Source organism: Camellia sinensis, chromosome 14, assembly GCF_055761805.1.
Source record: "Camellia sinensis isolate YWXY chromosome 14, ASM5576180v1, whole genome shotgun sequence".
NCBI lineage: Eukaryota > Viridiplantae > Streptophyta > Magnoliopsida > Ericales > Theaceae > Camellia > Camellia sinensis.
The window spans coordinates 133,237,171-133,248,943 of record NC_138974.1 but is presented as its reverse complement, the minus strand read 5'-3'; the positions used below and the strand labels follow the sequence as shown (position 1 = coordinate 133,248,943).

The 11,773-nt window shown below is 38.4% G+C and overlaps 1 protein-coding gene across 4 annotated transcripts; it reads left to right on the top strand.

Annotated features, from left to right (window-relative positions):
* The first annotated feature begins 1,396 nt into the window (after window positions 1-1,396).
* Window positions 1,397-8,192, top strand: LOC114321755 (exocyst complex component SEC15B). Of its 4 annotated transcripts, none has more exons than XR_003650401.2 (3): window positions 1,397-4,012; window positions 4,261-4,308; window positions 6,007-8,192. XR_003650401.2 is itself a non-coding variant. In XM_028268963.2 (2 exons), exon 1 carries the CDS (start codon window positions 1,569-1,571, stop codon window positions 3,978-3,980), a length of 2,412 nt encoding a protein of 803 aa, XP_028124764.2. In that variant the 5' UTR covers window positions 1,397-1,568; the 3' UTR covers window positions 3,981-4,012; window positions 4,261-8,192. The 4 variants fall into 4 exon arrangements, 2 of the variants coding, with proteins under 2 accessions (XP_028124764.2, XP_082762278.1); XR_003650402.2 differs by having other exon boundaries at window positions 1,397-4,016; XM_028268963.2 differs by having other exon boundaries at window positions 4,261-8,192.
* Window positions 8,193-11,773: the final 3,581 nt, after the last annotated feature.

Below are 11,773 nucleotides of genomic sequence, written 5' to 3'. Positions count from 1 at the left end.
AAGAGGTGCTGATAAGGCTTATGTTTGGAATCTAGAATTGCGCAAGCTGTGGTCAATTTTTTTTAGATCGATCACTTATTTGTTGTAAGATGATGGGATGTTGACACTATTATGGTTTGTGTCATAATGGTTAGCAGATGATGATGTCAGCAGGCGAGATTGGTTTACTCACATGAGCAATCGCCCTTGGCGCTTGGGAGCGAGCAAGGATGAGACTAGTGGTTTATTTTTTATTTGGAGCCAAGAGAGGCGTAAATTATGTACTATGCATGTCGCCTTGGTTACAACCAAGATGAGGTCGTGTTAAGGACCAAACATGAATGTTAGTACCCACTTTCCATGTTATGCCTATTATGATTAGCCAGATCCGAGATCTCATTTGGCGCATAGAAGGCGAGCAAATAGAGAATTCGGGTTAGGCGCTAGAAAGCAACTAGACTAATATCTGTACGGTGTATCGAGTATGACGTCACTCTTTTGGAAGAGTTATTCATACTATATTGATTTAAGTTTCCTAATTTATTTTAGAATTACTTTTCCTACAAGTATTAGGTTTAGTTTATTATAAATAGCTATGTAAGCCTCATGACAAAAACAACTTTTATTCATTCAATCAATAATATTAAGATATTTTCTTTTCCTTGTGGATTCAAGATTCTATTTTTCTCGTGGATTCGAGAGTCCCCTTTCGTCTACTAGAACGATATCTAATCCTCGTGTATTTCGCTGCGTCATGAACACAAAAAAGTTAAAAATCACAAAAAAGTCAAAAAATCAAGGAAATGTTTGGTAAAATTTTCTAAATATGATTTGAGAATATAGTTGTATTTTAAATTTGTAAGTTTTAAAATTATGATTTGAATGTGAAAAATTTGTTTGGTGAATGAGTTTTGAATTGAGTGGGAAATTTTTAATGTGATATATGATATCTGATACAAAAGCTTACAATTTATAACTAAATACACAACTCAAAAATCTATTAAAAGCTTATAAAAAATTTTAAAAAATTCTGAAAATATTATTTTATTAAAAATATAAAAAAACAAGTGCCAATTATAAAAAATAAAAAATAAATAAAAAAAAAATGCTATGTTCTGGTTGACAGGCCAGACGACCGGTTGAGTCAAATTTTTTTTTAAAAAAAAATCTCACCTAACACAGAATTTTCTACAATTTTTTATTTTTATTGTGAAAATATAATTTAAAAGATATATCTAAACATGACATTAAAATGTGAAAGTAAAATTATAATTTAGAAATTTAACCAAACACAACCTAACTTTTTTATCAATTTCTCCAAACATCACACAATAATTCATATTAGAACAAAAATTACACCGTCAGACAATCGGTTTCGGACAGGACTGCCGCCGGACCCATCCAGTCAGAAAATTATAGTAATCCTTTGTCAAATTACTGTTATCCCTGCCCTCGGCCCAACAACTTATTGCCTGTTCCAATGGGTATTTTAGTCAGTAACAGATCCTCCATTATTTTTCTCTCTCCTAAATCTACTTCGTGTGAGAGACTGTAGCGGTTATTTGCTGTCAGCAACCGCATAGCCAACGATGCACTCGTCGAAATTACGCCGGAAAGTCACCACCACCGCCGCCACACCCGATGCCGACAAGCTCGACCAGGTCCTCCTCTCCGCCGCCGTCTCCAACGGCGAAGACTTGGCCCCCTTCGTCCGCAAAGCCTTCGCCTCCGGCAAGCCCGACACTGTCCTCCACCACCTCCGCCACTTCTCCAAATCCAAAGAGTCCGAGATCGAGGAAGTCTGTAAAGCTCACTACCAAGACTTCATCATGGCCGTCGATGACCTCCGGTCTCTCCTCTCCGACGTCGATTCCCTCAAATCTTCTCTCTCCAATTCCACCTCTATGCTTCACTCCGTCGCTGCTCCTCTCTTGTCCTCTCTCGACTCCTTCATCGAGGCTCGGGCCGAGTACCGCAACGTCTCTCTCGCAATCGACTCGGTTCGAACCTGCGTTCAATTGATCGAGCTTTGTTCGCGAGCCAATGTTCATCTCTCTGAGAATGATTTCTACATGGCGTTGAAATGTGTGGACACAATCGAGACTGAGTTTCTCGACAAAACGCCATCGTCTACGCTCCGGAGAATGCTGGAGAAGCAGATTCCGGCGATTCGGTCGCACATCGAACGCCGAGTCAGCAAGGAATTCGGTGATTGGCTCGTTGAGGTTCGTATAGTGAGTCGTAATTTAGGCCAACTCGCTATCGGACAAGCCTCGGCTGCGAGGCAGAGAGAAGAAGAGCTGCGTATGAAGCAGAGGCAAGCCGAGGAACAGAGTCGACTCAGTTTGAGAGACTGTGTTTATGCTTTGGAAGAAGAAGACGACGACGTACTGAGTGGAATCGGTGAGGAAGGTAAGGATGGTTATAGTAATAGTGGGAATGGAATGTTAGGGTTTGATTTGACTCCACTCTATCGAGCGTATCATATACACAAGACGCTAGGGCTTGAAGATCGATTCAAAAAGTATTATTTCGAGAACAGAAAACTTCAATTGACTTCGGACTTTCAGGTATCTTCAATGACACCTTTTCTTGAATCTCATCAGACTTTTTTTGCCCAAATTGCTGGTTTCTTTATAGTTGAAGATCGAATTTTGAGGACTGGTGGACAATTGATATCTAAAATGGAAGTAGAAAATTTGTGGGATGCTGCTGTGAGTAAAATGTGTTCTGTATTAGAAGACCAATTTTCTAGGATGCAAACAGCAAATCATTTGTTGTTGATAAAGGACTACGTGAGTTTGCTCGGAGTGACTTTGCGTCGGTATGGATACCCTATTGATGCTTTGCTTGATGTATTGAGCAAGCACAGAGACAAGTACCATGAGCTATTGTTGTCTGATTGTCGCAAACAGATTGCAGAAGCACTTGCTGCTGATAAGTTTGAGCAGATGTTGATGAAGAAAGAATATGAGTATTCGATGAATGTGCTTTCATTTCAGATACAAACTTCTGATATTGTACCTGCATTTCCATATGTTGCACCATTTTCTTCTACAGCGCCTGATTGTTGTCGAATAGTACGGTCCTTTATTGAGGATTCGGTGAGTTTTATGGCCTACAGTGGGCAGCTTGATTTCTATGATGTTGTGAAGAAGTATTTGGACCGGCTTCTGACTGAGGTGTTGGATGGAGCATTGTTGAAACTTATTAATACTTCCATTCATGGAGTCTCTCAAGGAATGCAAGCAGCAGCAAATATGGCTGTATTGGAGCGTGCTTGTGGTTTCTTCTTTCGTCATGCAGCACAGCTTTCAGGTGTTCCTTTGAGAATGGTGGAGAGGAGTAGGAGGCAGTTTCCGCTGAGCAAAGCCCGTGATGCCGCTGAAGAGATGCTTTCTGGGTTGCTTAAACAGAAAATTGATGGGTTCTTGACACTGATTGAGAATGTGAACTGGATCGCAGATGACCCTTCTCAAAATGGGAATGAATATGTGAATGAAGTAATTATATATTTGGAAACTCTGGTTTCCAGTGCTCAGCAGATATTGCCAGTTCAGGTTCTTAAAAGAGTTTTACTAGATGTTCTTTCTCACATATCAGAGATGATTGTTGGGGCTTTACTTGGGGAATCAGTTAAGAGGTTTAGCATAAATGCTATCATGGGTATTGATGTTGATATTCGGTTGTTGGAATCATTTGCGGAAAATCAGGCTTCTCTTTTGTCAGATGCAGATGCGAATCAGTTGAAAACTGCTCTTGCAGAGGCAAGGCAATTGATTAATTTGCTCTTGAGCAATCATCCAGAAAATTTCTTAAATCCAGTAATCAGGGAAAGAAGTTATAATGCTTTGGATTACAGGAAAGTAGTCATTATATCGGAAAAATTAAGGGATCAGTCGGATCGGTTATTTGGAACCTTTGGATCTAGGGGATACAAGCCGAACCCAAAAAAGAAGTCTCTAGATGCATTGGTAAAAAAACTCAAGGATGTGAACTGATTTTATGCATTCCTGTACGCATACCCATTCCTGTATGTATGTCCATAGTACTTTTAATTGTACTTTCTGTTCACTGTAATTAGCATTACCTCATAGTTTTTCATTCCAAATTTGATTTTCTTGTTTATAAGCCCTTTGATTTGTTGTCAGTTTGATTGTTTCATAAGATATGTCAATTTTGTACATTGATGGCCACATTATGTATTGTTTGTCATATTGAATTATTTTGAGTTATATCAATGGATATTCCATTGCTCTAAATTCCTGCATTCTTCTGCAGATCTTATATAGGCCAAGTGCAATGCTATCTTGATGCCCACAAACTCAGGTGCGCACCAGGACAGCAACTGTACTGCGCATTTCATCGTATTTTTGACTTGTTGGTTCACTGATGTGTCCTCTAGTTTTGTCTCTATGCTATCTTCTTACATTTGGGAGTGTTTCTATTTGAGTTAATTAGTTTTGATTTTTTTGATGAAGTTTCCCTTATTTTTTAAAAACATAAATAAATAAACTCGTCAGTTAAAGGAAAAAAAATAAGTAGCTCTTGTTTGGCATAAAACATGGACATTTATCTCATTTGGATGGAATTTAAGATTATATTCTATGATTATGATCCTTGTTACACATTTAACTTTTATGCTGAGATTATGACAGATTTATGTGGCATTGACTGGTAGGACTAATAAGTATTTGTGGTCAACGTACTTAGAGAATTACAACGTAAGATGGATGAAGAGTAACTTGAGAAAATATTTTAAACTTCAATGTCAGATAGACTATAGTCAATTGTTAATGGTTAATAAGCAATCTTACAGTTTTGCTTCTATGCTAAATATAAACTAGTCATAGTCTGTGAGATGCTTATTTAGTTCTCCATTGGGTTAGCAATTGTATGTAACATATATAGGAGTCTATGCAAGCCAATTGACCCACAGAGAGAGAGGGCTTTAACAAATCATTTGTCAACCCATGCCTCAGTTGGTAGCATGCCCAGGGAGTATTTTATCGTGGCTGTCAGTGGCGGAACATTTGGTCCTGGTCCTTGTTGAACAAGATGACATGGAGACACTTTTTTCCTAATATCATTGGATGGCTTAACAGTATTTGCTCAAAAGATAGGGTGGGTGTGGGAGTGGGTGTGTCCATAAAATTGGCTACGAAACTTTTTTTTTTTCATTTTTTACAACCTTTGGCTGCCAACGAGTTAAGAATTTCATAAGTTGGGGTTTTTTTTACTAATAATAGAAGACACATTACAGAGTCTGTAGTCCAAAGGTGACATATTGTGGAAACAATTTGGCCTTCTTAAACTTCTGTTGCTGCTATCTGTGGATTGAATATTTTACATTTCTTAAGCTTCCATGTGCTTGCACTTGCACATAACCTTGATAGCTTTTACACATCACACACTACTACACCATTAGTTGGATGTGTTTGTTTGGGGATTATAATCTTGACTACTGATCAGAAGAGGGTTTTTGTTTTTTCTTCTGAAATGTATCAGATAAATTAGTTCTTTGGTTGATTAGGTGACATGTCATTGGTTTCCATCCTCCTGAGCTCTTACTAGAATCAATGTTTGTCATTTTTTATATTTCACTGGATTTTCCTTGTAGAAAAGCAGGGAGAGGAGAATAAATTTCTTAACATGCATCGAAAGTAGATTGCTATTTTAGAGAAAATGATTTGGTTACTTAGTCCCATATTTAGATGTTAAAGTCATAGTCGACACTTCGGTACCATTTTGAAGCTGTGACCTTACTTGGGGCAGGATAATTATCTGGTAAGTTCGCCTACCACTTGGCCGTATGTTTGCAGATCCTATAGGTCTGACCTATGAGATAATTTCTGCTTGGGGGCAGGTTGAGATAGTTGCTCGGGCAACATCTTTGCTTGGGCTTTTTGGCTGACTGTCAAGTTACACTTTGACATCCACAGATGCTTCTGTTGATATTGTTCTTAACCGCTTTACTTATAACACTTAATGTGAAATCACATGCTAATGATTGTTTAGTGGATGCAGTGAAATTCCTTCCCCTCTTTTATTTTCTCCTCCTACTGCCTGCCATATCCCTAGTTTCGTCTAGCGTGGGATCCAACTGAATCTCAACCAATTCTCCTTGATAAAGAAAGGCAAGTCACAGGTTCGGACTTTTAACTTCCTAGGCCATGATCATGTGAGATTTTCATATTGCATATTGAAATATGAATGAATTTTGTTGTTTTTTCACCTCTTATATGAATTTACACAATAAAAATACCTATTCAATTGGTTTATTTCTAAAGAGAAGTAGAATGGGACTCTCTCCGTGAAGTTTTTGAGTTTCAGGAAAATGATATGTAGATTTCATACAAAGGCATTCTCATCATGTTAGTAGTCAAAGCTCCACAAATCTACTCTTTTTGGGTGTTTTGGAAAGATAATTAAAAGTTGATTTTTTAACTTTTTTTGATTTCTTTTTTGAAAAAACGTGTAAAAAATAAGAGAGGTGATATGATCCAAATAGGTTAAAAGTTGACTTTTGACTTTTTATTGTGTTCCCAAACTGGCCCTTTGACATGTCAATTTGGTTTATAAAGTTCTTTTATTTTTTTCTCTTCTTATATTGTCAGTGGTCTTTGTAATTTTAATTACATTAATTTTGTCAATTTTTTACAGTGTGTCACTTTGATCTAATTAATACATGTTAAAAAATTAGCAATTAAAAAGGAAATTAGGGGCAAAACAATTCATTTACTGCTGCTCTTTCAACAAATGAAGGGAAATTATGAACAAAATGATCCATTCACTATTAACATCCCTTTCATTCATTTCCCCGCACCATCATCTCTCTTCGCCAATGCAACCGGAATCACACAACTACTATCTCCATATTTTTAAAGAAAATCAAACAAGGAGAACAATTATAAAATCATTTCTACTATTTTCATTTCAAAATATAAGTCCCTTATTTTATTTTTCATTATCTTAAAATATTAGCCTCTTTTTAAAAATTAAGAAATAAAATAATATAAATTTACTATTTTGCTTTCCTTTTAAATTTAATAATAAATAAAATTACAATTATGACAATTGATGTTCCTAAAAAAATGTACTATCAAAGGATAATTTTGAAAAATAAATATTTTTAAAATGCAATAATTGTACCATCAGAAAAGGTTAAAATTTTAAAATATGATGTAAAAATGCTAATATGTTTTAGATGATTTTTTGATTTTTTTACGAAAATATTCACAAAAAGTAGAGAAAAATGAAATCTTTGATATTTTAGTATAAATTGTTGACTTTTTAATTTTTTTAATAATTTTTTAATTTTTAAATTAAAAAATAATGTGGCCTAACGAGTCATTATTTTGCATTTTTCTGTGGTTACGTTTCCCTCACCAAATCGTAATCTAAACGAAACTTCAAAGTCTCATGCAGTAATTGAAAATTTTAAAACCATTAGTGACAAGTGGACAAAACCATCACTCTCAAATCCCTACTAAACTTATCGCATGACATGCAATTTATTGGTTGCGTAATTCAAAAATATTATGTGACATTTATATTATCTATATTATTATTCTTGTTATATAAAGCTAATTCACCAAATTTAGTATAGATGACTGTTGGCTACATATTTTGTAAAAGCCAGTTACAGTTCGACACGTGGCATAGTAAGGATAATAAAGGAAGGTTATTCAAGCCTTTAATCCTGATCGTACACGTGACAATAAACATTGGTCCTCACATGATCCGAGTAACACTAGATCAAATAAACGGGATGCAAGATGACGTGTCTTCAAACGGTTACTCATATTCAAATCTAAGTACAAGAGGGAAGCTCAACTGCCAGTAATGGCGTAATGGAGCTACTTGTAAGGAAGCATGACCAGCGATCATGGAGGAGCAGTTCGACAGTTCGAAGTGCAGTTCGAAGGTCATCACTGACGAGTATAAATAGCAGGGTAGCCCCCAGAAAGAAGGACGGACTCAGACCATACAAACCAGTCATTTACTTCATATATTTTCTTTCCAGTCATTTACATTTCCAGTCCTTAAATACCTGTTCTTTAAATATCTGCACTTTAAATACTCGCACTGCACTTCGATTCATAGGAGTAGCTTCAAGTAGATTCAAGTAGACTGCTGTTGTAAACCTCTCCGAGGCTGAGTTCGGACCGTTGTAAGTGTTCATTTTTATGAAATACTTCAATTGTTCTTCATATTACTGTTATTTCTCTTAATTTCTCCTAAGTCAAGCCACCAGTAAAAGTCCTCTTCATTGAGGCTGAAAAGAACTAAAACACAATCGTCTGATAATTGGTTGGCAATTATAATTTCTGTAAGGACTGATTGATCCTTGCTGGCACGCTCACATTCACAAAAATACCCTTCGAAAAGCCAAAAAGCCAACATATATTTTTGGCACGCCCAGTGGGACTTAATTAAAAATGGCTAGAAGAAGACGACAAGGAGAAAATGAACGCTTCGAAGAAGGCGTGGAAGGAGAGGTAGAAATACCAAATCCAGAGGATAATGTGGTAACACATCCTGTGGAAACTCCTATATTGTCAGAACCCATGGTCGAGCAGACCAGTACTTCTGGACAAGAACCATATGTTCATATTATTGGACAAAACCAAGGAATTGGACCGTCCACTATGCCAACAAATCCATGGGATGGTTTAGTGAATGCCATGGGACAACAACTAATGAACACAATGGAAAGGTGGGCAACATCCTTTTTGGATCGAATGAATAACCACCAACCAACAAACACAAGACAAACGGAGGAAGTTGTAAATGTCCCCCAGCAAAGATTGGCTAGAGAAAAACAGCCTATGCAAGTTAATGGTCAAACTAGTACCCAAAACTTTGAAAGACCATCACCTCAGTCTTGGTATGAACCCATTTCAAGGCCTATAGCAGGCCAAAATACCTCAGCACTTAATAATGAAGCCACACAAGTTGGTGGATCTGGCCAAGTACAAGAAATTGGTGTAAGAATGGTTACAAATCCTATGTTCGAAGCCATACCTGGCACAAGAGGGTACACCAATCCCTTATTCGAATTTACACCCGGGGGGTTGGAGGGTTTTCCTACAAATGGTAGAGACACGACACCTGTCCCAGCACCTGTTGCAGGTCCTTTCGCAGGTCATGCTCAAAGAGGTTACCCATACCCTCAACAGCAACCTGCACCGCAAGGACAACCAGCCCCAAATTTACCACCTTATGGACCAAGAGGACCACAAGCACAAGTTTATCCACCAAATCCTGTGTTTGCTCCTCCAGTAGTGGTTCAGCAGGCACAAAATATGGTCCCTAGAGACCAGATTGTTGATATTGTTAGGGAGATATGTGGACCAATGGCTCGGGGGGTCCAGACTCCTATATACAGAAAACCATACCCAGAATGGGTAGATAGGGTACATGAATACCCAAGGGGATTCAGGATACCAGATTTTACCCTTTTTTATGGGACTGGAAATCAATCAACGATAGAACATATTGCTAGATTTGCTGCTCAATGCGGTGAATTCACTAACCATGATTATATGAAACTGAGATTATTTCCAAATTCCCTAACGGGAGGAGCATTTGTATGGTACATCAACCTTACACCTGGCTCCATTCAAAATTGGCAACAAATGGAAGAGGCATTTCATGCCCAATTCTTCCAATCAGAACCAGAAGTATCTATGGCAGATTTGGCTAGGTTGAGTCAAAGGCCTGAAGAAAAGGCTACTCAGTTTATTGCCAGATTTAAAAGGGCTCGAAATAAATGTAGAGTCATCCTGCCAGAGCCAGAATTCGTCAGATTGGCTCAAAATGGTTTAGAATTCAGGCTTCGAAAGAAGTTTGATTCAACTGAATTCAGAGATTTGGTCGAACTGACCTATAAGGTGTCTCGATATGAAACATTATTAGAAGAGGAACAAGATCGAAATAATGCATCATATAAGACATATTATAGAGATCCTAATTATGAAATAGATGCAGCAGAGATTGTAGGCAAAGAACCTGTAATCTGTGAAGCATTAATTCGTAAGGATACAACTATAGACCAGCAGTTTAAAAAGAAAGACTTTCACAGAAAATACTCTTTCGATTTAACAAAAGCAGATGACATCTTTGATCATTTGCTCGCGGCTAATTTCCTTAAGTTGCCCAAAGGAGTAAAACTACCATCTCCGGATGAACTGAAAGGAAAAGTATACTGTAAATGGCATAATTCTTGGTCTCACTCGACTAAAAACTGCATTGTTTTTCGAGACAGGATCCAAGAACAGATTCGGAAAGGAAGTTTGAAGTTCTCAGCTAAAACAGAAAAAGCCATGGGAATTGACAGTGATCCCTTTCCAGAAGTTGGAGAGGCAGCAGCCAATGTCATTACATCAGATTTCCAGAACTTGTCCTTGACAGAATTGGAGGAAGTCAATGTGCAGATGCATGTTGCTAATCAAACCAACGTCAAGAAGAATACTAGAAGACTACCAGTTATTGAACAAGGTTCCTCACACCAGATGGAATGTTCTGATGAAGAGTCACTGGATGATGATTCTTTAGAAGCAGCAGTGATGCAGAGAATGTGCCCCAGGTGCAGACTCAGTTACAAGTGGTTGAAGGGGCTTCCAACTGATGGGAAGCAATACTACAGGGATGTTCAGAGACGTCCTAAATCAACCAATGCTTACAACAAAAGGCCGTATCCGGCTAGTGATAGGCAGAGACCACCAGTGGTTGAGCCTGTGGTAAACAGAATGCATGACAAAGGCAAGGAACTCTTGCATGAATCCAGACCACATAATTATTATAGAATGCAGAGTAGCAATTCTGAAAGAAAGCTGGAGAGGAGTTCAGTCCATGGAATCAAAGCCAGAGATTGGCTCCCTAGATCAGTTTCACGCAGGACAGAAAATGGTCACCCTTATCGAAGGTCTGAACCAGATTCAAAACATGAGGACAAAACCAAGCACTTACCTTCACGGCCAGTTTCGAAGATGGCTTCGAAGGTGGAAAAAGGCAGGTCAGCTTCTGAATCAGTAAGCTCATGGGTACCTGGGGTCCCGGATTGGTTTGTAATGCAAAACAAACCTAGGGAGGTACGTGCTTATGGAGATACTGTAAACCAAGGCAGGATGATCAAGCCTCCTATGGTGGCTCCGAACAACTGGGTACTGCTTAAACACCCAAAGACGAGGGAACCCGACATGATCCCAGTCATCTCAAGATCACAGAGGAGAAAAATTCAGCGCAGGTACACCCAGTACCAAAAGGATCTGAAGGAAGGTGGAGAAAATTCTTCATCAGTCAAAACGGAAGGGAGGAAGAACCTAAAATCAGACCATGCTCCAAAGCCAGTTCCACAGAGCACAGTGGTCTGCAGCCGAGAACAGTTGGCCAAGGTTCATTCTGAACTGAAAACCAGAGAAAAGGCCAGTTTGGTAGGGTTGGAGAAAGCTCTGATGGAAACAGATAGTGAGACTGAAGAAGAGATTAGCGTGAGTCAGAAGAAAGAGGTTGTGGAGGAAGAGATGTTTGAAGCTTTCATGGCTGAGCAAACGTTTCTGACTAAAGAGCCAGTTGAAAAAAAATCCTTCGAAGGGATCAGTTAGTGATGAAATACCAGAATGCATCATGCAGGATGTTTCTGAGGGAGTCAACCAAAGTAACCAAGAGGGGAAACAAGTACAGCCAGCCATCCAGTTTGGCTCGTTTCCCCCAGTATCAGTAAACATGGTGCACATATTGCCACAAGAATTTCAAGCTGGAGATGAGAATCAAGAGGGGCAGGAAGCTG

Bases quoted from the DNA above. Each gene is read 5' to 3' on its own strand.
- LOC114321755 (XM_028268963.2), top strand. From the start codon at position 1,569: ATGCACTCGTCGAAATTACGCCGGAAAGTCACCACCACCGCCGCCACA.